This window comes from Pelophylax lessonae (genome assembly GCF_965119305.1).
Source record: "Pelophylax lessonae genome assembly, chromosome: 5".
NCBI lineage: Eukaryota > Metazoa > Chordata > Amphibia > Anura > Ranidae > Pelophylax > Pelophylax lessonae.
In genome coordinates, this window is record NC_138772.1 from 481,524,927 (window position 1) to 481,547,508 (window position 22,582).

The 22,582-nt window shown below is 49.1% G+C and overlaps 1 protein-coding gene across 1 annotated transcript in view; it reads left to right on the top strand.

Annotated features, from left to right (window-relative positions):
• Nucleotides 1–2,055: 2,055 nt before the first annotated feature.
• Nucleotides 2,056–22,582, top strand: part of MTDH (metadherin) — a 54,141-nt gene continuing 33,614 nt past the window's right edge. The window contains exon 1 of the mRNA XM_082258327.1: nucleotides 2,056–2,643. Coding sequence (XP_082114453.1) covers nucleotides 2,281–2,643 — 363 coding nt within the window. The 5' untranslated portion in view covers nucleotides 2,056–2,280. The remainder of the gene's footprint in view (nucleotides 2,644–22,582) is intronic.

Consider the following 22,582-nt stretch of genomic DNA (forward strand, 5'->3'; position numbering starts at 1 on the left):
CCTAGGTGGCAATGCGCCCTAGGCGGCTGCCTAGTTTGCCTAGTGGAAGCACCGGCCCTGCCTGTCAAAACTAGGTACCCGCTCCCCCCCCAAAAAAAATGACATGCCAAATGTGGCATGTCAGGGGGTTAGGACCACCTAAAGTGGAAGTTCCACTTTTGGGTGGAACTCCGCTTTAAATGTGTGGGAAGTGTTACCGGTACTGATGGCAGACCCACCTCAGGCCCCAGGCCTGGGAATATTGCTACACCAATAAACAACAAAACAAACACCCCTAGACTGTTCATTTATGTGACAAGCCGGAGGGAACAAGGAGGGATTCAGGGATTTGTTCAAGTAAATGTGTGGTGGTAACCAGGGGAGCCCATCAAGACAATACTCAGCAGTTCCTGCGGGGACAGTGCTACACCGGTTTTCAGCTTTCAGCGCTCTCACACTTCGAATGACAATTGCACGGACATGCAACGCTGTACTCAAATTAAATTGTTATCATTTTTTCACACAAATAGAGCTTTATTTTGGTGGTATTTAATCACAACTGGGGTTTTTTTTTTTTTTGCTAAATAAACAAATAAAGACCAAAATTTTTGAAAAAAAACAAAACATTTTTCATATTTTGTTAAAAATTTTTGCAAATAGGTAATCTTTCTCCTTCATTGATGGGCACTAATTAGGTGGATCGGGTGGACACTGATAGGCTGCACTGATAGGCACTGGTATGCTGCACCAATGGGCACTGAGGTGGCACTGATGGGCAGTGATAGGTGACACTGATGGGCACTGATGAGGCTGCACTGATGGGTGGCACTGATAGGCGGCACAAAGAGGTAGCACTGTTAGGCAGCACTGATGAACACTGATGGGCAGCACTGATTAGTGACACTGATGATGAGGCACTGATGGGTACTGATAGATGGCACTGGTGGGCACTGATTAGCAGCACTGGTGGGCACTAAGGGGACCGATGTACCTCTAACAGAAGCTGGTTAACAGTGTTTTTCTTTTCTTTGCGCTGACAGCGTGAAGAAAAAGAAAGAAGGTAACCAGCTTTTGTTTACTTCCGTGATCAGCTGTTATTGGCTGACAGCTGATCTCGTGGTAAAGGGCCTGCTGTGATTGGCCCTTTACCCTGCTCTGTGATCAGCGCGAGAACGGGATTTATGCCCTCTCTGCATTTTAAGCCCACGCTGTAGCCGTCTTTCGGCTGTAGAGCGAACGCTAAGTGGTTAAGGGCCCTTTCACACTGATGTGCTTAAAAACCCAGTATGTATTTGAAAAATGCATATCGCATTTTTAGTGTGTTTTCAGTGTGTTTTTTTGGTGCGTTTACTGGATTCCTGACTCCCAGCATGCACCTGTGAAACTTGGACATGTGACTCAAAAAACGCTGGTGTGTTCTCTGTTGGGTTCCCAATGAATTACAAAAGCACACCAAGGATGCAGCACACTTATGTGAAGAGTTACATGGGATTTAAAAGGGTATACTTTTCCTGGGCTTTTGTCATGCTGGAAGCCAGGGTGTGTTTTAGCCCAGCAGTGTGACAGGACCCCAAGGATCTTACATTTTTGTGACAGAAAAAGAACTTGTGCACAACTACTTATTTCAATAAAGTTTATTTGAAATTAAAAAAAAAGAACACAGACGTCCACACAAGCCTTTTGCGCAGGCGCAGTCATTTGGTCACATATAAAGACGATTGTGTCCGGTCGGCCATGTTGCATACTGGCAGCTTAAAATGTTTTTTTTACAAACTAGATAAAGTTACAAGCAACCCTCGATGGTCTATTACACGCGTTCATGCTTATACTTTTGCAGTGATAATTGACATTTGATTCAGGGGGACTTTTTTCTCTCATACAGCACCGAGCTGAGTCCACGTCAGCAGCTGAGGAAAATCACGTGACCGGACTCACTCCCTGCAGGCCCCAGCCTCCTGTTCGTAGACTCCTGCCTTCAAAGCTGCTCTGCCCGGAAGGCGGAAAACCACATGATCTCAGCTCTTTGATCCCATTGGGGAAGGCGCTCCGTGCTGTCCAATCGGTACAGAGCAGTGTTGCCATGCGCCTTGCCCTCTAGGCAGAGCTGCCTGGCAGGCGTCGCGGGTCTCCTGTTCCCCTGGATGTGGTCCGGAGTGATGACGTTGCGAAGTTAGGCCCTGGGCGGAGCCGGCTTTTCTCCAGTCGTTCTCCCCCTCACCCCGGCTTTCCTTCTCCGCCACTGACACTCGCAGCAGTTCCCGGGGCCGGGCAGGAAGGAAGGCCCGCTGCTCCTCATTCACCATGGTGTCCGGCTGGCAGGAGGCGGCGGCCCAGCATGCCGAGGAAGTGTCGGCCCGGCTGAGGCAGCTGCTGACCTCAGGCCTGGGTCTCCTCCGCACCGAGCTGGGAGTGGAGCTCGGCCTGCAGCCCCAACTCTACCCGTCCTGGGTGTTCCTGGCCGTGCCGGCCTTCCTGGCTCTGCTGCTCCTCCTGCTGCTGCTGCACTGCGCCTCGGCCCGGGGCTCGCCCACCAGGAGAGCGGCTACAGTGGAGGAAACCGAGCCGGCCCTCCACCTCACCAAGGCAGCACCCCTGCCCAGCAAGACCGGACGGCTGGAGGAGGCCAAGAAAAAGAGCAAGAAGAAGGCGGCTGACAAGGCCAAGGTGAGGGCACTGTGTGTACATACATCACACCATCTGATCGGGCCAGGTCTGCGCCCACATCACACGATCCGATCGGACCAGGTCTGTGCCCACATCACACGATCCGATCGGACCAGGTCTGCGCCCACATCACACGATCCGATCGGACCGGGTCTGCGCCCACATCACACGATCCGATCGGACCGGGTCTGCGCCCACATTGCCCGATCGGACCGGGTCTGCGCCCACATTGCCCGATCGGACCGGGTCTGCGCCCACATCACACGATCCGATCGGACCGGGTCTGCGCCCACATTGCCCGATCGGACCGGGTCTGCGCCCACATTGCCCGATCGGACCGGGTCTGCGCCCACATTGCCCGATCGGACCGGGTCTGCGCCCACATTGCCCGATCGGACCGGGTCTGCGCCCACATTGCCCGATCGGACCGGGTCTGCGCCCACATTGCCCGATCGGACCGGGTCTGCGCCCACATTGCCCGATCGGACCGGGTCTGCGCCCACATTGCCCGATCGGACCGGGTCTGCGCCCACATTGCCCGATCGGACCGGGTCTGCGCCCACGTTATCCGATCGGACCGGGTCTGCGCCCACATTGCCCGATCGGACCGGGTCTGCGCCCACATTGCCCGATCGGACCGGGTCTGCGCCCACGTTATCCGATCGGACCAGGTCTGCGCCCACATTGCCTGATCGGGTCTGTGCCCACATTGCCCGATCCGATCGGACCGGGTCTGCGCCCACATCGCCCGATCCGATCGGACCGGGTCTGCGCCCACATTATCCGATCGGACCGGGTCTGCGCCCACATTATCCGATCGGACCGGGTCTGCGCCCACATTATCCGATCGGACCGGGTCTGCGCCCACATTATCCGATCGGACCGGGTCTGCGCCCACGTTATCCGATCGGACCGGGTTTGCGCCCACGTTATCCGATCGGACCAGGTCTGCGCCCACATTGCCCGATCGGGTCTGCGCCAACACTGCCCGATCCGATCTGACCGGGCCTGCGCCCACATCGCCCGATCGGACCGGGCCTGCGCCCACATCGCCCGATCTGATCGGGCCAGGTCTGCGCCCACATTATCCGATCTGCATCATGCAGATATGTCAGTATATCTGTGTACCTGTATATATTCTCTAAGGGCAAACGGATGCAAGGACCGGAAGAATCAATGATCTACCACAGCGCTGTGGTAGTTCATTGAGATCTACAAGACGACAGCTGCTAAGGATGTTGGGGATTGTAGTTTATTCAGACACAGAGCTGTGTGGATGCCGGATAGAGCCCCGCACGACCTGGAACTTCTCCCTGTACTCCTGTCACATGAAGGGGTGCAGCATTGAGAACATGCTAAAGACGGGTGGAACATGTTCCCAAAGGTGAACCTATCCTTTAAAGTAGATTGTACAATCAGACGGTTACATCAATGGTCTGCCTAAAGCCTTGTCACACTAGTAGTTTATCTTTTATTCTATTTGTTCAACCCAGCGCTGAGCCAAAAAAAAAAACGGTCAGGTCAGAGCTGCTTTGCAAACAATCTGATGTTAGTACAGCGATCTCCCCTGCTGTTCTCTTGTGTTTTGACAGGGGTATGGCCTCCCCGCCATTGGCTGAGAGCGCTGATTTGGAGCTGGTCGTCTGCTGGTTTTCCAGCATGCTCATATGACAGAAGCCATCTAAACGGCCAGTTTGTCACACCAGCTGACATACACACGGGCTGAATGTCGGACGTTTTTTATTGAACCAGCTGATGCTGCCTGAAATTTGCCCCCGATGTGTACTTGGCTCAAAGCCGGCCATACGCCTTACAGTCAGCTTCATGTGAACTGTCATATGAGGGCCTACCTGATCTCTACAGTCAGTCAGGCAGACCCATACATTACACCGGTGCAGGGAGATCTAAAGGTACTCCCCCTGCCGCTAGGGGGCAGTAAAAATCGGCATGTGATTAACCTCTTAGGATATGTTTACGCCAGTGGTGATAGGGGGCTGTTAAAGAACATTTACCATCCCTCAGCCACTCCCCCCCTTTAGCTGGAAAGGCAGTGGCCAGGGGAAGGGTAGACATGCCTTGGCTCTGATGCATTGTTTCCGATATTCTACATCCCCCGCGGGTGCTACTGCATGCCAAATACAACCCATGCAAAAGAATGGGGCTGCAAATGCACACAGTAATGGAGCAGTAGTCAGGCATTGAAGTATAACCGAAGCTTGTTTGGCTGTACTTCTGTGAATCACAGGAGTGCAGTTCATTTTGCACTCCCGTGACCCGTTTTCAGCAGACATGGGGCTGAAGCCCCTGCTGAGGTCACAGAGCCAGTCTAGGCTCCGAAAAGATCGGAACCATATGATCAGGATAAGCCCACATGCTTGGACCGCCACCCCGGTTCAGCCTCACAGCGAGCCAGTGAGAGCCTGAGATTGCAGCTCTTGCCACCTCCACAGGCCAGCGCTCCAGTGAGTACTGGAGGGGCAGAGCAGAGAGCCGGTGACTGACAGTTGCCAGCTTTCTGCTCAGGGAGCTCTGAGAACCAAGTGATCAGCGGTGTTTGATCGCTCGCTTATCAGTTTTAGATTTGGCAGGGGACCAATGCTGCATCCACCTAGGTAAGAATGATTAAAAAAATATATATTCCATTACTTCTCTTTTAAAACGGGTGGTGAGGAGGCCATACAACGCCTTCTCACCGCCTGTCAAATGCTCTCTAAAGAGCAATCCAAACAGATGAAGAGGCTGTAGGGACTTCTAACTTCAGTTTGTTCAGATAAACTTTGACAAAAAACCCTGGAAGGTAATTTGTTTCTTTGCAGAGCTGCACCAGATTCTGTACACTCCAGTTTCGTAAATCAACCCCAGTATGCGGTGACAGACATCTGGCTGCATTGTAAAACATCTGTCACCACAAGGGCACACAGGAAACAATAGTTCCCCATGTGTCTTCATTCACATTGCAAGGCTGCCCAGGAGTGCACTGCAGTGTCCTGTGATAAAATGCAGACATGCAGAATTTTATTGCAGCGCACTGTGCCAAAGTGCACAGCAATGCAGCGCATTACACTGCTTGCTGTATGTTGCTATGAATCCAGTGTAGGTTATGTACACTTTTTACTTAAATTTTATACAAAAAAAGGAGGGGGTGGAGCCATGCAATGCGCTGAATCGCACACTACACTGCACCCTATCACAGCCAGGTACGGAAAGCTGCCGGAGCGGTAATGCATTGCAGTGCAGCTCTCTCTGTTCCTGTGTGAATTCACTCTGAAAGAAACAAGATGATAAAAAAATGGAAAGGTGAACTAATGACGGACATGTGACTGCACTGACCAATGAGAATCCCTTTTGAGCCTTCTTTCTTCCAGAACCGCATCCCAGAAGAAAGAAGACATTGTCATTGGTCAGCGCAGTCCTGTGGCTTTGCTGACGAATCACAACTAGCAGTTGCAAGTGTGTGGTTTGTTACCCCAGCTGTCAGTGGTGGTGGGTGTTGGGATTTTTAACTGCTAAGTGCAGGGACCAGAGGAGGAGGGGGTTGTCAATTCCTTTTTTTTTTTTTTCATAGGAAAAGGTGAAATGATTCTTTAATTACATTTCCAGGATAGATAATATATTTGAGATCATTCGTAGGTGTGCATGGAGTTCAGAGTGAAGGCCCATACACACGTGCAGATTGTCAGCCGAAAAGATTCGGCCGACGACCGATCGGCCGATTTTCGGCTTGTTAGTATGATGCTTCCGGCAGCGCACTTTCGGCCGAACAGAATCTGTCGTGCAAGCATTAAAATTTTTGTATGCCGACACCAGAACGGCCGATTGTTCGCCAGTCAGTACAGATTTCGGCCGACAGACAGCACATTTGCAAGACTGGGCATGCTCAGAAAAGAAAAAAGACAAGGAAAGTTAACCATCACATGACATCACTTCTGCAGTCAGATGTTGTTGGCCGACAAAATTAGTGTGCAGTCTATTGCAGTTTTCAACAGACAAGACAGCCCGTGGACAAAAGACGGCCGATCGTTCGGCCGACGATCGGTACGTGTGTACGGGGCTTTAGGCTGCCCATACATGTTCAATTTTCTGTTCGATTTACCAAAAACCATATAATATGGGCTCAAAACTAAGCAACACTTTTAATTGTATTGTATAAGGCAGGACTTTGTGCTACATAGTTGAAGGTAAATCTAAAGACCATTGTATCATGTATAGCTAGCCTTAGTCCCCTTTCACACTAGTGGACCGTTCAGATCTGCCTGTCAGTTTTTCAGGTGGATCTAAATGCATGCCTATGCATCTCTATGGGGGATTGGATGTTCGGCAAAGACATGTCCGCTGACATACGATCCGTCAAATCTGGACGGATGGAAACCCTATTTTCCATCCGTCCAGCAGATTGGATGGGATGAGAATGGACAGGTGGTCCGTTCTCATCCGATTCCCCCATAGAGAACAGCGGGGACCTTACAGCTCTGTCTCTACACACAGCGCAGAGACAGAGCTGCCATCCACCTACCTGCTCAGCGGGGGATCGGTGGATGGATCCCCCGCTGAGGAAAACTGAGTCCGCAGACGGACTCTAAAGTGTGAAAGGGGCCTTAGGCTTTAAATGATAGCTTCAAAGAACAATGTTTCCTCAGTGTAAAAAAAAAAAAAAAACTGACAAGTATATATGTCAGTCTTTATAGAAATGTTGTTAGTGTTGAGCTCTCGTCAGTATTTGAAGGACTCATAATTCATATTTTTATTTTTTAATGAATCTCCTATATTATGAAGTGTAATGTACTTCTAATATTGTAACATACAATTGGTCCACAAGCCTCTACATGGTGCATGAAGTCTCTCCAGCCTTTAATATGACAGCCATGTTCAACATTCTGTTATTGTGCAGGCGGCTTTCTGCTGCAATCTGGTTGCTGTCTGTTCCTTTGACGTGATCTGATTGCTGTGTACATAGCCCGGAGGTCTGCACTGCTCTGTACATTGTGTCCTGTATACATCTACAGGGGATGTACAGCTTGCTCTTCATTGACGCTGGGTTATTGGGTGGAATTTATAAGCTGCCTGGTTCAGAGGAGCCCTCCAGTAGAGTATTTATTTAAAAGAGAAGTTTGGGATTTATTTTTTATTTATTTTTTTGGAATCATACTTACCTAGGTGGGTGCATCATTGGTCCCCCCACCGGCATGAACACTGTGAACCGAGCGATCAAACACTGTGCATCGCTCTGTGAGCAGAGAGCTGGTGACTGTCAGTCACACCGCCTCCTCGGCATGGCTCTCTGCAGCCAAAAACTGGGAGCTGGCCGCACACTAAACCAGAGTGTTTGGCATACGGGCAAGTCTGTGACAGCTGTGAAGGTTAATGGATCTTCTTCTGTTCAGTACACAGAAGAAAGTGAAGTGAGACATTGCCCACATGGCAAGACATTTGTTAGCTGCTGTGCTGACCACATGTGTCCTATTGACCCCAAGTGAGACCTCCCCCCCTCCCCCAATCATCTGTCATACTAATAATGGTTAACTCCCCAGTGACCGATCACACTGACTTTAAGTGACAGAAATTAACACCAGAGACTTAACTGAACAACCGAAACCCCAAAAAGGGTCCCAGCAGACAGCGGCCGGGTAGAGTTGTGGTCAGCAGCTGATATTTTCTTTCTTTTTGTTTGCCTTGACGCTTTTACTTGAAATGATGCAGCTGCCTGACCTCTGCCCCTTCCCACTGGATTTTTTGGCTTAAGAAAATATAGCATAAAAAAGCCTTTTTACTGTAACTGCTGCAGATGTGTGACCGCTTCTTGTTTTTGGTGTCCAGCATTTTTAGATAGATATGTTTATTGCCTTGGCTTCAGAAAGAGAACCAAAGTCCTGATCTTAATCGGAGAATAATTATGTATAAAGATTATGCACACCTCTGTGATATCGGCTGGTTCCCTGTGTTTTATCCCTTTAAAGGATACGTTCACCTTTTGGAACATATTCCAGCAGCTGCAGCTCTCCCCTCCTCCCCAGTGACAGTGAGTGGGCACCTTCTCCGGCGTCCGCTGTCACTACTTTAAAATACAGTGGCTGTGTGAGGCTTCACCTGCCCGTCCACATCATTAATTCACAGTTCTGTCAGTGGGAAACTACAAATACCGACTGCCATTGCGGCTGTCTGCTTGGAGTTTTAATGAACTACTGTGGTGATAAGCGCTTTGGTATTTCATTCGCTCTTCTTGTCAGTGTGTATCTTGTCTGCCTGTACGAGGTACGACACAGACAAGTCTGCATGAGACCTGCATGGCACCTGTCATCTGCTGATCATGGGTGCGATGCTTTCCAGGCTCTAATGCTGGATACACACAATACAAGTATCTTTAGATTTACCAAAACCATATAATATGAGGTCAAACCTAAACACTTTCAATGTGTATGCAATCAGGCAGGCCCCTGCACTACATAGTTTAAGGTAAATCTAAAGGAAATTGAACAAAAGTTGTATAGTGTGTATCCAGCCTAAGGGTCCTTTCACACGGCCGCTCCGTGTGTCCGCAAATCATCCAATCCGTTTGCGGATAATTTGCGGACATAATGTAAGTGAATGGCACTGCGGGTGTCAGCGGAATACCATCCGCTGACACCCGATTTTCCTCCTGTCAGTTCTGTTCCGTTTTTACGAATGGAACAGAACCCCATTTTTCCTTCCGTGTAAAAAACGGAAAGGAAGGAAAATCGAATGTCAGCGGTGTCATCCGCTGACATCCGCAGTGCCATATACTTACATTATGTCCGCATATCATCCGCAAACGGATGGGATGATATGCGGGCACACGGAGCGGATGACAGAAATGTCATCCGCTCCGTGGAAAAAAAAAAAAAAAGTCCTGCAGCGGACCTTTCACACGGAGCGGCCGTGTGAAAGGAGCCTTAGTAAAAAAAATAAAATAAACGTACATTAACCTGCAAAAAGACGTGCATTTATTTATTTATTTTGGAAAAGGTAAACTTATCGATTTAAAAGATAGAAACATGGGAGATTTTTTTAAAGTTGCAAGGCTGTCCTCATTGCTTCACTGCTTTTTAAGTCCATGACCGGGAGCATGAAGGCCACTCAGGGGGTCCCGACTTCCCTGGATACATGTTCATGGTTATTAATCCAAAGATGATGATCATACTGGCATGTACAATTAAGGGTTTTGGAGTCTCAAAGTTTACCGGATGTGTCAGTTGATGGCCTGTGAAGACTTGACATTACTCCATTGTCTTCCATATTGTCAGTGTGCTGTCTGAGCACAGGCAGAAACTGTCCAAATTCATGTGACCTCTGACAGCCATACACTGCGGCGGAAGAGTGGGGCACAGACAGAGCAAGTATAGATAAAAATGGGGGAAATGTAGATGTTTTGTAAACTTACACCACTATAATTAAAGCCTAAGGCTAGGTTTATGATCTGATTTGATCTGATTTTCAGCACAATTATGTAGTGCTTTGCTTGTTTTAAATTTTAAAGTAATTGTAAAGTCTCATGATGTTTATAATTTAAAAAAAAAAAGAGCAGCCCGGATTCTCTTCTTCTCGGGTCCCTCTTCGCTGCTCCTGGCCCCTCCCTCCTGCTGAGTGCCCCCACAGCAAGTAGCTTGCTATGGGGGCACCCAAGCTAAGCTGCAGCTCTGTGTGTCCATTCAGACAGAGCCACGACCCGCCCCCGTCCCCTCTCTCCTGATTGACTAACTGACTTTGACAACAGCGGGAGCCAATGATGCCACTGCTGTATCTCAGCCAATCAGAAGGGAGCGTCCTGGACGGCCGAGGGGCTCGTAGACATTGCTGGATAGAGATTGGGCTCAGGTAAGTTCTAGGGGTGCTGGAGGGGGGCTGCTACACACAGAAGGCTCTTTATCTTCATACATAGAATGCATTAAGATAAAAAAAACCTTCTGCCTTCAATGCCTTAACATTGTCTTCAGTTACTTCCTGCTTTCCAGGTCTAGACAAATGATGTCATACATCCCAGAAGTCTTCGGAAGGGGAGGTATTTTCAGTTAAGCACACCCTCCTCCCTGCATGCCTGAGCAAAGGGCAGATGAATTTCAGGAAGTAAATGCTAAATAAATGCAATTCAATGCTACATGAATCATTTCCCCTACTCAAGATGACCACTGCCTGCTAGGATTTTTTTTTTTTTTCCCAAAGTGATTTATCAGCAAAATAAAGAATGGAGACATGGATGATTGGGTGAGTTTGTCGTGCTCTTATACAGTGAAGTTCCAATTTGGGGAGCTGGTACCCAACAGCCAATCACTCATACGTGCTGATAGCAGAATGTAAACGAGCCTGTCAGTGAAAGTTTAAAAAAAAAAAAACGTTGTCGGGTTCCCTCCACGATCCAAACCAGGCTTGTCTGGTATGTATTTTAAGGGGGACCCCACACCTAAGAACACACAAAATGGTATGGAGTCCCCTTCCAAAACCCATACCAGACCCTTTAGCCATCTGTGTCCCATTTGGAATATTTTTTTTCATCTCCTGTCCCATACCTGCAACAGGAAGTGAGAGGAAATCCCTCTAAAGGGAGGAAAATCTGTGGAAATCTTTAGGGTCACCAGAACTTGTGTTCCCATTGGAAGATTGCTCCTTTGTTACTGTTCTCATAATAACAAAATCTTTGGGATTTTCCTTTACTTTCACTAATCAGTCCCCAGGGCAAATGAAGGGGGTGAATCTCCTTAATGGGGACACAGACCGCATTAAAAACCCCTCTACTCTAAAACTAAAAAGTGAAATAAAGTGTTGAGTACAGTTATATTGCAAGAAAGAAGACTGTATAATAATCATTGAAGGAGAAATATGGCCAAAACTTTATTTGTCTGTACTTCTATGGATTACAGGAGTGCAGTTTGTATGAGTTGGGAAGCCCATTCATTGAGCATTTTTTTGTTTTAATGGCGACCCTTCCCGCTCTGGTATTGCATACAGACAGAGGAGAGCCTTCCCCACCACCAGGATGCCATGCAGTGATCAGTGATGCTGGCTATTGCCGGCATGCACTGATCATTTGGGAAAAACCTGACAGGCTGGACTGTACACAAATGAATCGATTAACTTTTGTACAGCCAGCCTGCCCATTCATGGATCAAAATTCAGATTCAGCCAGTCCCTGCTGAACCAGCCAAATTTCACTCCATGTATAGCCACCTTTAAGCCAGCCATAGACTGTTCGAATCTTGGACAGTTCAGCAGGAACAGGCAGTCCCAGGGGGTATACTCCCACTCTCAGCTTTAGGCATTCAGTTTTTTTTTTTTTTTTTTTTTTTTTTTTGCCTAGTCAGGAGTTAGGCCCTAGTTCCTTGCTGGGATTTCTGGTCCTGGCATTTTTTTTTCCTATCTTTGTTATTTTGTTCCTGTGAGAATCTACTATCAACTGCCAGACTGGGCAACGGACTGGATAATCTAGATCCAGAGGGTCCCCCCAGTCTGGCCAGCGAGCGCACACAGGTCTCAGCTCTGCGCTAGGTTAGCCACGTCCTAGCCTCACTGGATGGCGGCTGGCCTGTGAGTTAAACGATGGCACATACGACCTGGCCTCAACCCGATCGCAGCTCATTAGAGGCCTTTTCGTCCCTCAGGGTACAAGGGATCTAAGCCCTTCAGAGCCTCCACCGGAGGTTTCAGGAGTACCTGGTCTGGCAAGTCATGTCCACAGGTCTGGAAGAGCCTGCTCAAGGCTTCCTCTGCATGAAGGGGCGCCCTCACCCGTATCTGGGGTGGGGGGGATGTCTTTGCTGGTTTCTGAATCCGTGGACCTCCCTGGTAAAAGACAAGTGGGTCCACAAAGTCATTCAGTCCGGCTACAAAATCGAGTTTCGGTCTTATCCTCTGGAAATAATTTTTCCTTCCAACCTGCGCTTGTCCGTAGATCCATTGGACAGTTTGCCTTCAGGGGCGTCCAGTATGCATTCAATCGGACAATGCCATGGCCTATATTAATCACCAGAGGGGCACATGGAAGTGCTCTGGTGGCTCGGGAGGTAGCTGGTATTCTAAGGTAGGCAAAACGATTTGTCCCAGCCCTTTCTGCCATACACATTTCAGGGGTGAAAAATTGGCAAGCAGATTATCTTAGTAGACAGGTGTTGGACCAGGGGAAAGAGTCGCTTCATCCAGAGGTGTTTCATCAGTTGTGCCGCCGGTGGGGTACTCCACCTGAGGCCTCTAGTCTCAACAGGAAGGTACAGAGGTTTGTGGCACGGTCTCGGGATCCTCTAGCTGACGCCACAGATGCTTTAGTGGCTCCTTGGAGCCAGTATTGTCTGATTTACGCCCCCCTCCCCAGTAAAACGTCTGCCAAGACTCCTGCGCAGGATCGAGGCAGAAGGGATTCCGGTGATTCTTGTGGCTCCAGACTGGCCTCGCTGGTCTTGGTACGCCGATCTGATACAGCTGGTCGCGGATGCTCTTTGGAGATTTCCTCTCGGGGAAGATCTGCTATCCCAAGGGCAAATCTTCCATCCTGCTTTACAGTCGCTGGCTTTAACGGCTTGGCTGTTGAAAGCCAGATGCTAAGGGATAGAGGCTTGTCTGATTCAGAGATTCCTACCACGTTAAAAGGCTAGGCAATCTACCTCTAGAAAGATCTACCATCGTACTTGGAAGATGTGCATTGCGTGGTGTGAGTCTCTTGGGGTTCACCTTCACTCTCTTTCTGTGGCTCGGATATTGGCTTTCCTCCAGTGGGTGGTTGAGCAGCGCTTGGCCTTGTGTATCAAGGGCCAGGTTTCGGCCTTGGCGGTTTTCAACGTCCATTGGCCACAAATACCTTGGAGTGCGTCCCTTTATCCAGGGAGTTCGACACTTGGTTCTTCCAGTGCGGTCTCCATTGTCGACGTGGGACCCTCAATTTGGTGCTGTCTGTTCTTCAGAAGCCTCCCTTTGAAATTCTTTGGTGGGTTCCCCTGCTTACATTGTCCCAGAAGATGACCTATTTGGTGGCTATTATCTGTGCCCAGGGTGTCGGAGCTGGCTGCATTGTCTTGTCTTTTACCTTACCTGGTGGTTCACAGAGATAAGGTGGTTCTTTGTCCCTGTCCGTCGTTTCGTCCAAAGGTCGTCTTTGATTTTCATTTGAATGAAGACCTTGTGTTGCCTTCCCTGTGTTCCAGGCCTAAACATCCTTAGGAAACTGTCTTGCATTTCCTGGATGTGGTTCGGGCAATCAGGTTGGACCTGACAGTACAGAGTCTTTTCGGAAGTCAGACTCACGATTTGTCTTCACAGATGGACCTCGGAAAGGATTGACTGCTTTTGCTTCAACCATTTCCAGATGGATCAGACAAACTGCGATTCAGGGTCAGTTCCTCCTTTCCCTATTAAGGCGCACTCTACTCAAACGATTAGTGCTTCCTGGGCCTTCCGTCATCAGGCGCCAGTGCTGCAGGTTTGCAAGGCGGCCACCTGGTCGTCTGTGCACACTTTCACAAAGTTTTATACAGTGGATGGAAACTGGATGCTTCCTTTGGCGGCAAGGTTTTGCAGGCTGCTGTTTAGAGAACCTGGTCCTCTTTGAGGGTGTATTGTTTTTTTTCAGGTGAGCTACAGTTTATAGTTGAGCTCCATGTTACCATGTTGGCTACGGTTTAGCCTGGGGAATTTTTTCTTGCTGTTCCCACCCCTCATGTTTGACACTACTTTGGGACGTCCCAACTATCAAGAAGATAAGGAGCTGTGTCTGTCAATGAACGAAAAATAAAAATGGGATTTTTAACTTATTATAAAATCCATTTCTCTGATGTTCGTTGATGGATACAGCACCCACCCCACTATGGAGTTGGTTTTCTTCTGACACTGCTTGTAACAAAACTGAATGCCTATAGCTAAGTAGGAGTATACCCCCTGGCACTGCCCCATAGGCGTAGTCGTGTTTTTTTTTTTTTCTCCCTGCCTAGTGTCCTACTCCTGTAGGCGGCAGCATAACCCAACTGTCAAGATAAGGAGCTGTGTCCGTCAATGAACATCAGATAAATGGATTTTATGGTAAGTTAAAAAAAATCCCATTTTTTTTTTTTTGCTAGGAAATGACTTGGAACCCCCAAACATTTATATATATATATATATATATATATATATATATATATATATATATATATATATATATATATATATATATATATATATATATATATATATATATATACACACACATTTTATTTATTTTAGAAGAGACCCAAGAGAATAAAATGGCAATCGTTGCAATATTTTGTCACACCGTATTGTGCAGTGGCCTTTCAAATTATATTTTTTGGGAAGAAATACTTTCCTTGTAGTGACAACCGAGCCGCTGCTAAGCCACATCGATTGTCTTTATAAGAAAGTCGACCGTCTGCTCTAAACAACGGTACCAGGGTGATGCCTCTAGCTGCAGGCATCACCCTGGTAAAACCCCCTGAAGCTGAGGTCGCATATTTTGCGTTCTGTTGGAGTGAAGGGGTTAATATAATTTCAGGGAGTTGCCAGATTGCAGTACCATTGGTTGTGGTTTTATTAGTAATCAGTGTGACGAGGAGAGCTTTTCTTTCACTAGAAGAGATGCTGTTGTAAATGTGATAGCCAATTGTGTCATTTTGTATTGGGGATAGATTACAGTCCGAGTAGTGATGTGCAGTGGTCAGTAACTGGCAATATGATTTGCTGCTATGGACGGCACTTTGATTTGATTTTTACTTTTCTATCGAAGACTGAATGTTTCTTGTGGAATATGTGTAAATTGTCCAATACGGAAAGTGAGGCTGTGAGTTTATACAAGCACGAGGTGGAAAAATACTTAGCCGTATTCTGAGATCCAGCCGCTGTAGCATTTCCACACATGGCCGAAGTTCAAACTTGCCTCCTACAGAATGAATGTGCCTGAGATGTCCTCGTAGCAGCTGAGAATTCTTGGTAGGGGCATGCATGGCTGCTTGGTGTGTCAGCCTTTTCTGTTAGAAGAGACTAGATTGTCACGGGGGTGTCAGAGGTCTGATGCAAGAGGTTTGCCATTTTTAGTTACTTGGAAATCTGTGTACTGGTAATTCTTTGTATGTACTTTATCATTTCTGGAGTGTTTTACACTTTTAGGAGAGCGTGCATCTGACAAAATTCAAATTATCTTCGCTCAATATCACTAAATGGTGGCTATACACGCTTTGATTTTTTTTTTTTTTTTTTGAAGTTTAATCAAAACGGTTCAAAAAAATAAATCAAATAGTCAGGACTTCCCTTCTAAATTATTCAGACTCAGTTTTGATCAAATTCAACCAAACTGCTTTGATCAGGCAGGGCAGAAAATTATCAATTTTGATCGATCGGCAGCACAGAGATACTTTTGTGAATATGATTTTGTATTTGATCAATCAGATTGTGAGATTACATGATGGAAACAGATGTGATTGTTGACTTTTTGATAGGAAATTACGAATGTATCTTAATCGTTTTAAAGTGTTTGTTACCCCCAACATTTCATATTCCCGATTGTGTCTTCTGTGTGTACCATGTACTTGTATTGCTTCCTTTATGTGAAATCCCTGGTGTTCTGTCAGTCCCTCTGCTTTCCTATTAAAAACTGACCACACTGTGCACCATGGTCAGTTCTCTAGCTATGCTGGGAACTCTGTGTACTCTCCTCAAATGATCACCAATGATCAGACTTGTCAAAAGTGTTTTTATACCTTTTTTATAACTTATGATGTCTGATTATGCCCTACTAAGTTTGATAACATTTTGGACAATGGGTCATCATTTGTAGTAAAGTGGAACTACACTTCATCCAAGCACCACAAACCAAAAACGAAATTCATTTTTAATATTCAAAGCAAACTCCCCCCCCCCCCCCCCCCATCCATCCATGTCTCCGTGCTTTTTGTTGAGAAATCACTTTGAAAAACACCCCCTAGCATTTGTAAAGTAAGGCACTATCTTGAGTAAGAGCAGATAATTCTTGCAGCATTTACTTTCTGGAATCCATCTGCCCTTAGCTCAAGCATGCATGCAGGAGTGTGCGCTTAACTGAGAGAACCCCTCCTCCTCTCCTTAAGACACCTGGGATGTATGACGACATTTGTCTAGGCAAGAAACCAGGAATTAACTGAAGAAATGTAAAAATACTATTTTAAAACAAGCAAATGTGATCTACTTGCCTATCTATTTACGAATGCCAACAACCTAAGGATTAAAAAGTCGATTTTTGACTATTGTGTTGAGTTGCAGTTGAGTGGGAGGATGAGCTTCCACTTTAACTGATGTAACATCAGCCTTTGGTGTGATTATTTCCACTCATAAAAGCACCTTATTGAGACCCTTCACTCATACAAAACACCTCATCCCTACACTCTTCTCCCCTCCGGCTGGGAGGACCTTGTCTTGTGGCATGTCATTAGGGGGCCGCCTGCCTGAACCAGGAAAAGACAGCCAGCTTCTGCTGACGGCAGGAAAGCAGCAGCGGAACAATGCTGGATTTACTAAATTTATGTTTTTTGGAGGAAAACCCAGCAGACAAAGTAATAGAGGAAAGAACAATATAGAGTGAAGTTCCTCTATAACAATAGTTCCCATATACAGTGGATATAAAAAGTCTACACACCCCTGTGAAATTGTTTGATTCCTGTGCTGTAAAAAAAAATGAGACAGGGCTATTTATAACTTTTTCCACCTTTTTTTTAATGTGACCTATAAATTCTACACCTCAATTGAAAAACAAACTGAAAAAGTAAAAATAAAAAACGAAATGTGGTTGCATAAGTCCCCGTTCACACTAAGGCCACAGGTCGCCTCCCATAGGGAAGCTGCGGACCCGTTCTAATAAGGGCGACACAAGTCGCTCCGACTTAGAAAAAGGGTCCGGAGCTTCTTTGGGGTGACCAGGAGGCGACCGCCATAGACTTCAATGTTATGAAGTCCGTGGCGGCCGCTCCGAGGTCGCGGCGCACTGCTCGCACCGCGACCTCCGAAGTAGCGTCGCCCCTATGTGAACGGGGCCTAAGGCTGACCATACATGTAAAATGTTTCTTTAGATGTACCAAAAACCATCGTTAGGCAGGCCCTTGCACTCCATAGTTTAAAGTAAATGTTTTGTAAAGTTGTACAAAAAATTGAACAGTTATCTTTGGCTCATTTTTTTTCCATCACAGAAACCTGATTTCTCTTACGTCCTCCGACAGTCGCCGCCTCTTCATATTCGTCACATATGGGGTATTAGACTTTGCTCCGAAGGAGTAGCTAGGCAACAGAATATGTTAACAATAAAGCTTTAACATATCCCACCCTCAAGGGGTGGTCCCCTCAGTCAATACCCTCCTACTTCCTGCAACCATATCCCAGTTTTAATGTCTAGCTTGTCAGGAGTGGCTGGCTCTCTCTGTGCTGGGACTTTTTGTCCCAGACTCTTTCTTCTTTTTGATATTTTGTTTGAGTTTTCTCTCTACCTTTACTTAGCTGTTATTTTTGTCAGCATTAGTTAGTTCTTCGGACGAAGAGGATCATGCGGACTGGGTCTCGGGCTGATCCCCCTGGTCGCAGGTCGTGGGTCAGTGGCTTCCCAGTCTGCCATCGAGCGTTCAGCCAGGTAACGCTCCTGGCACGGTGAACGACCCATCCCTGTTCGGTGCAGGGATGATTGGTGAGGTGGCTACCTCACCGGACGCTGTGCGGTTTCTGAACCGCCATTGTGTGCGTCTTGAGTAGCGACTCTCCCTGCCTCATGTGCAGCGGCTTGTTCGCCTGTGCGGGTTCCCCACGCCATGTGAGGTAAGTGTATCTATGTGGGGACCTGTCTGTCGGGGGGGGTCTCAGTCTGGGACTGTGTAACCTGCCTTTAATCACACTGCTTGTCTCCCTATCTCTCGGCTGCATGCTGTGGGCTGCAAGGGGGGGGGGGAGCTGTATGACACTGAGTATGTCAGGCTGGGCAGTGTGAGGAGCTGTGTGCTGTGGGGCATGTTTTTAATGGCATGTTGGGGCATATACAGCGATCGCTGCGGCGATCTAACATATATCCATATTATGGGATGATATTGTGTGTGATTTTATGCACTGTGGAGCGGCGATTTCGGCGCCAAACGGCGCCATTTTACCGGCGCCCGCTCCGGCCGCATGGTTTACATGCACGGCGGCCATTTTCTTGTAGCCTCCATAGGCTTACATAGAGCGCCCTGGCAGCATCACTTCCTCTCTCCTGGAAGCACCGATCGAGGCAGCAGCAGCAGCGGAGTCTCCTCAGGTTTTATCCTTCTATTCCTGTGTTCCATTGCCTGTATTCAGTCTGTATATTCCCTGTGGGGGTCTCATTGTGCCTGAGTGTGGTGCGGTGGGCTGCGCTTGCCGCGCTTGCTGTAAGGGGGCAGTTAACCCTTGGTTGTCTGGCATACAGGGGCAATGGATTCTCAGGAGGGCTAATTTCCCACAGTCTTGGTGGAAAGCCAGGGGACCGCTGTTTCCCCCCCAGGGGGGGATTTGGCCACTATTGTGGCTGGCCTTGCTGCACAGGTGCAAATGCTGGTGGCTGCTCAATCTACTAAACGGCCCAGAGTTGCTCTGTCCTCTGATTCTGAGGGTGAAGGTGATGGGGCTGTTCTGGCGGGGACCCCCCTATCGGGGTCCCGCTCCTCTCTGGATCTAGTGGGGTCTGAGGTAGAGGCTGAAGTTGAGGGGGTTGATAATTCTCCCCCTGGCTCGCCTGAAGAGCTTGCAATCATGGATGAGTTGATTGCTTCCATTAAGCAGACGCTACGTTTGCAGGACGAGGTGTGTCCCCCAGCTGCCTTGGCGGCTTATGGGACGCAGAGAAAACGCAGGACGCCGCAGGTCTTTCCCTGCAATGCTGATTTTCAGCGCGCTGTTAAGGACCAATGGCGCGATTTGCGCAAGCCTTTTGCGGTACCAAGTAAATTTAAGCTGCGTTATCCTTTCTCGCCTGCCACTGATGAACGGTGGTGTGTGCCTCCGCCAGTAGATCATGCTATTGCGGTTTTGAACAAAGCCACTGCGATCCCGGCAGAGGGATCCCCTATTTTCCGTGATGCCACGGATAGGAGACTGGAGTCTCTTGCCCGTCATACTTATTCTGTTACGGGTTCTATGCTTAAGGCTCTGTTTGCTTCTCTCATGGCGGCCCAGGCGATCGCAAGTTGGACGCAGATGCTTAGGCGCGTCCTAGTGGCCGATTCGGCCTCAGCGGCGACCCTGGATATGGTGGATCAGATCCACCAGGGTGTCATGTATCTGTGTGATGCGGACCTGGACCTGATTCCGTTGGCCGCGCGTGTGCACAGCGTGGCGGTGTTGTCTCGCCGCCTGGTTTGGTTGAAATGTTGGTCGGTGGACCAATCTTCACGTAAAACCTTAGCCAATCTGCCTTATGATGGGTCTCGCCTTTTTGGGGAGTCCCTGGATGTGTTGATTAAGGGGATTACTGGGGGTGAGAGCACTCTCTTGCCCCATTTCCCCAAGGCTAAGGGGGCTTCTGGGAAGAAGCATGCTAATTTTCGGCCCCCTCAGGGGTCCTTTCGTGCCTTTCGGCCGCACTACAAGGGCAAACCGTTCAAGGGCCAGGGCTCTCAGAAGAAGCCCTGGTCTGGAAAACAGAAGTCCGGCCAATCCGGACCTGCGGCCCATAACAGTTCGGCCTGAAGGGGCGCCCTCACCCAGTTTTGGGGTGGGGGGACGCTTGCTCGGTTTTCTTCAGCCCTGGTTGGCCCGTGTGCGGGACAGATGGGTTCTGGAAATCGTTCGATCTGGTTACAAGATCGAGTTTCTCTCTCGGCCAGAGAGCAGATTTTTTCCCTCAAATCTACAACTGTCTCCAGAGCGCCTGCGGGATCTGCGCCTGGCGGTGCGGGACCTGAGGGCTCAGGGAGTGGTGGTTCCGGTGCCTCATCGGGACAGATTTCGGGGGTTTTATTCCAATCTGTTCACTGTGCCCAGAAAGGAGGGCAAGGTTCGTCCAATTCTGGACTTGAAAGCTCTGAACCGCTCTGTGCGGGTTCGCAAGTTCCGCATGGAATCCCTGCGCTCGGTGGTGGCTGCCCTGGTTCCGGGGGAATTCATGGCCTCCATCGATTTGAAGGATGCGTATCTTCACATCCCCATATTCGAGGGTCATCAGAGATACCTTCGATTTGCCATTGCGGAGGATCACTACCAGTTCGTGGCGTTGCCCTTTGGGCTCGCCTCGGCTCCGCGGGTCTTCACCAAGGTGCTTGCACCGGTTCTGGCATTATTGAGAGCCCAGGGCATTTCTGTCCTGGGGTATCTGGACGACATTCTGATTCGGTCTGCGACCAGTCAGGGTCTGGAGAAGGACCTGTCTGTCACGATGCAAACTCTGCAGGAGTTCGGTTGGACGATAAATGTTCCAAAGTCGACTCTGAGTCCGTCGGTTCGTCTTCCCTATCTGGGAATGATACTGGACTCGGTGCAGGCGAAGGTCTTCCTGCCGGAAGACACACTCAGGACTCTTCAGGAGGAAGTCAGGTCCCTCAGGGACGTTCCGAACTCGTCTCTGCGGACGTGTATGAGATGTCTGGGATTGATGGTCTCGGCTTTCGAGGCGATTCCTTTCGCGCAGTTTAACACGCGGGGTCTCCAAGCGGAGATCTTGTCCAAGTGGGACGGGCGACCTCAATCTCTGGATCTTCAGATCTCGTTGAGTCATCGCACCAGGGAAAACCTCCTGTGGTGGCTCCAGTCCCCGTTGGTGTCCGGGGGCAAGTCGTTTCGTCCGATCTCGTGGACGATAATCACCACGGATGCCAGCCTGTCGGGCTGGGGTGGTGTTCTGGGCGTTCTGTCCGCCCAGGGGACCTGGTCGGAGGGGGAGTCTTCCCTCCCGATCAACATTCTGGAATTGCGTGCGATAAGGCTCTGTCTTCATCGCTGGACGGACCGGCTGCAGGGCTGCCCGGTTCGGGTGCAGACGGACAATGCCACGGCGGTGGCCTACATCAACCACCAAGGGGGCACCAGGAGTGCCCGAGCGGCTCGAGAAGTGGCCGACATTCTGTCTTGGGCCGAGACTCATGTCCCGGCGATAACGGCGGTTCACATTCCGGGAGTGGAGAACTGGCAGGCGGACTATCTGAGTCGCCAGACCCTGGATCAGGGGGAATGGTCTCTCCACCCGGCTGTCTTCCAGATGTTGTGCGCGAAGTGGGGTCTTCCAGATGTGGACCTGTTCGCGTCTCGCCTCAACTACAAGGTGAAGAGGTTCGTGGCAAGGACGCGCGACCCTCGGGCGGACGCGTCGGACGCGTTAGTGGCCCCGTGGCATCAGTACAGGCTGATGTACGCGTTTCCACCGATTCAGTTGCTGTCCCGGTTCCTTCGCAGGTTACACTCGGAACGCAGCACGGTGATTCTTGTGGCACCGGACTGGCCTCGCCGGTCCTGGTACGCAGACCTCGTGAATCTGGCGGTCGACGCCCCCTGGCGTCTGCCTCTTCGGGACGATCTACTATCTCAAGGACCGATTTACCATCCTGCTTTACAGTCGCTGGCTTTGACGGCCTGGCTGTTGAGACCGAGGTCCTGAAGGAGAAGGGTCTCTCTCCAGAGGTTGTTCATACCTTGATCAACGCGAGGAAGTCTTCCTCGGGAAAGGTTTATTACCGTACTTGGAAGGCCTATTTTGCCTGGTGTGAGTCCAGGGGGTTTTCACCCCGCACGTACTCGGTTTCCCGTGTGCTGTCTTTCCTTCAGACGGGTGTCGATCAGCGTTTGGCGCTGGCTACGATAAAGGGTCAGGTGTCTGCGCTGGCCGTTCTGTTTCAACGTCCCGTAGCTTCCAACTCCTTGGTTGGCACTTTTATTCAGGGTGTGCGGCATCTGGTTCCTCCTAGGAGGGATCCCTTGCCCCCTTGGGACTTGAATCTAGTCCTGTCTGTGTTACAACGTGCTCCTTTTGAACAGATCAGGGAGATCTCGTTGTCTATGT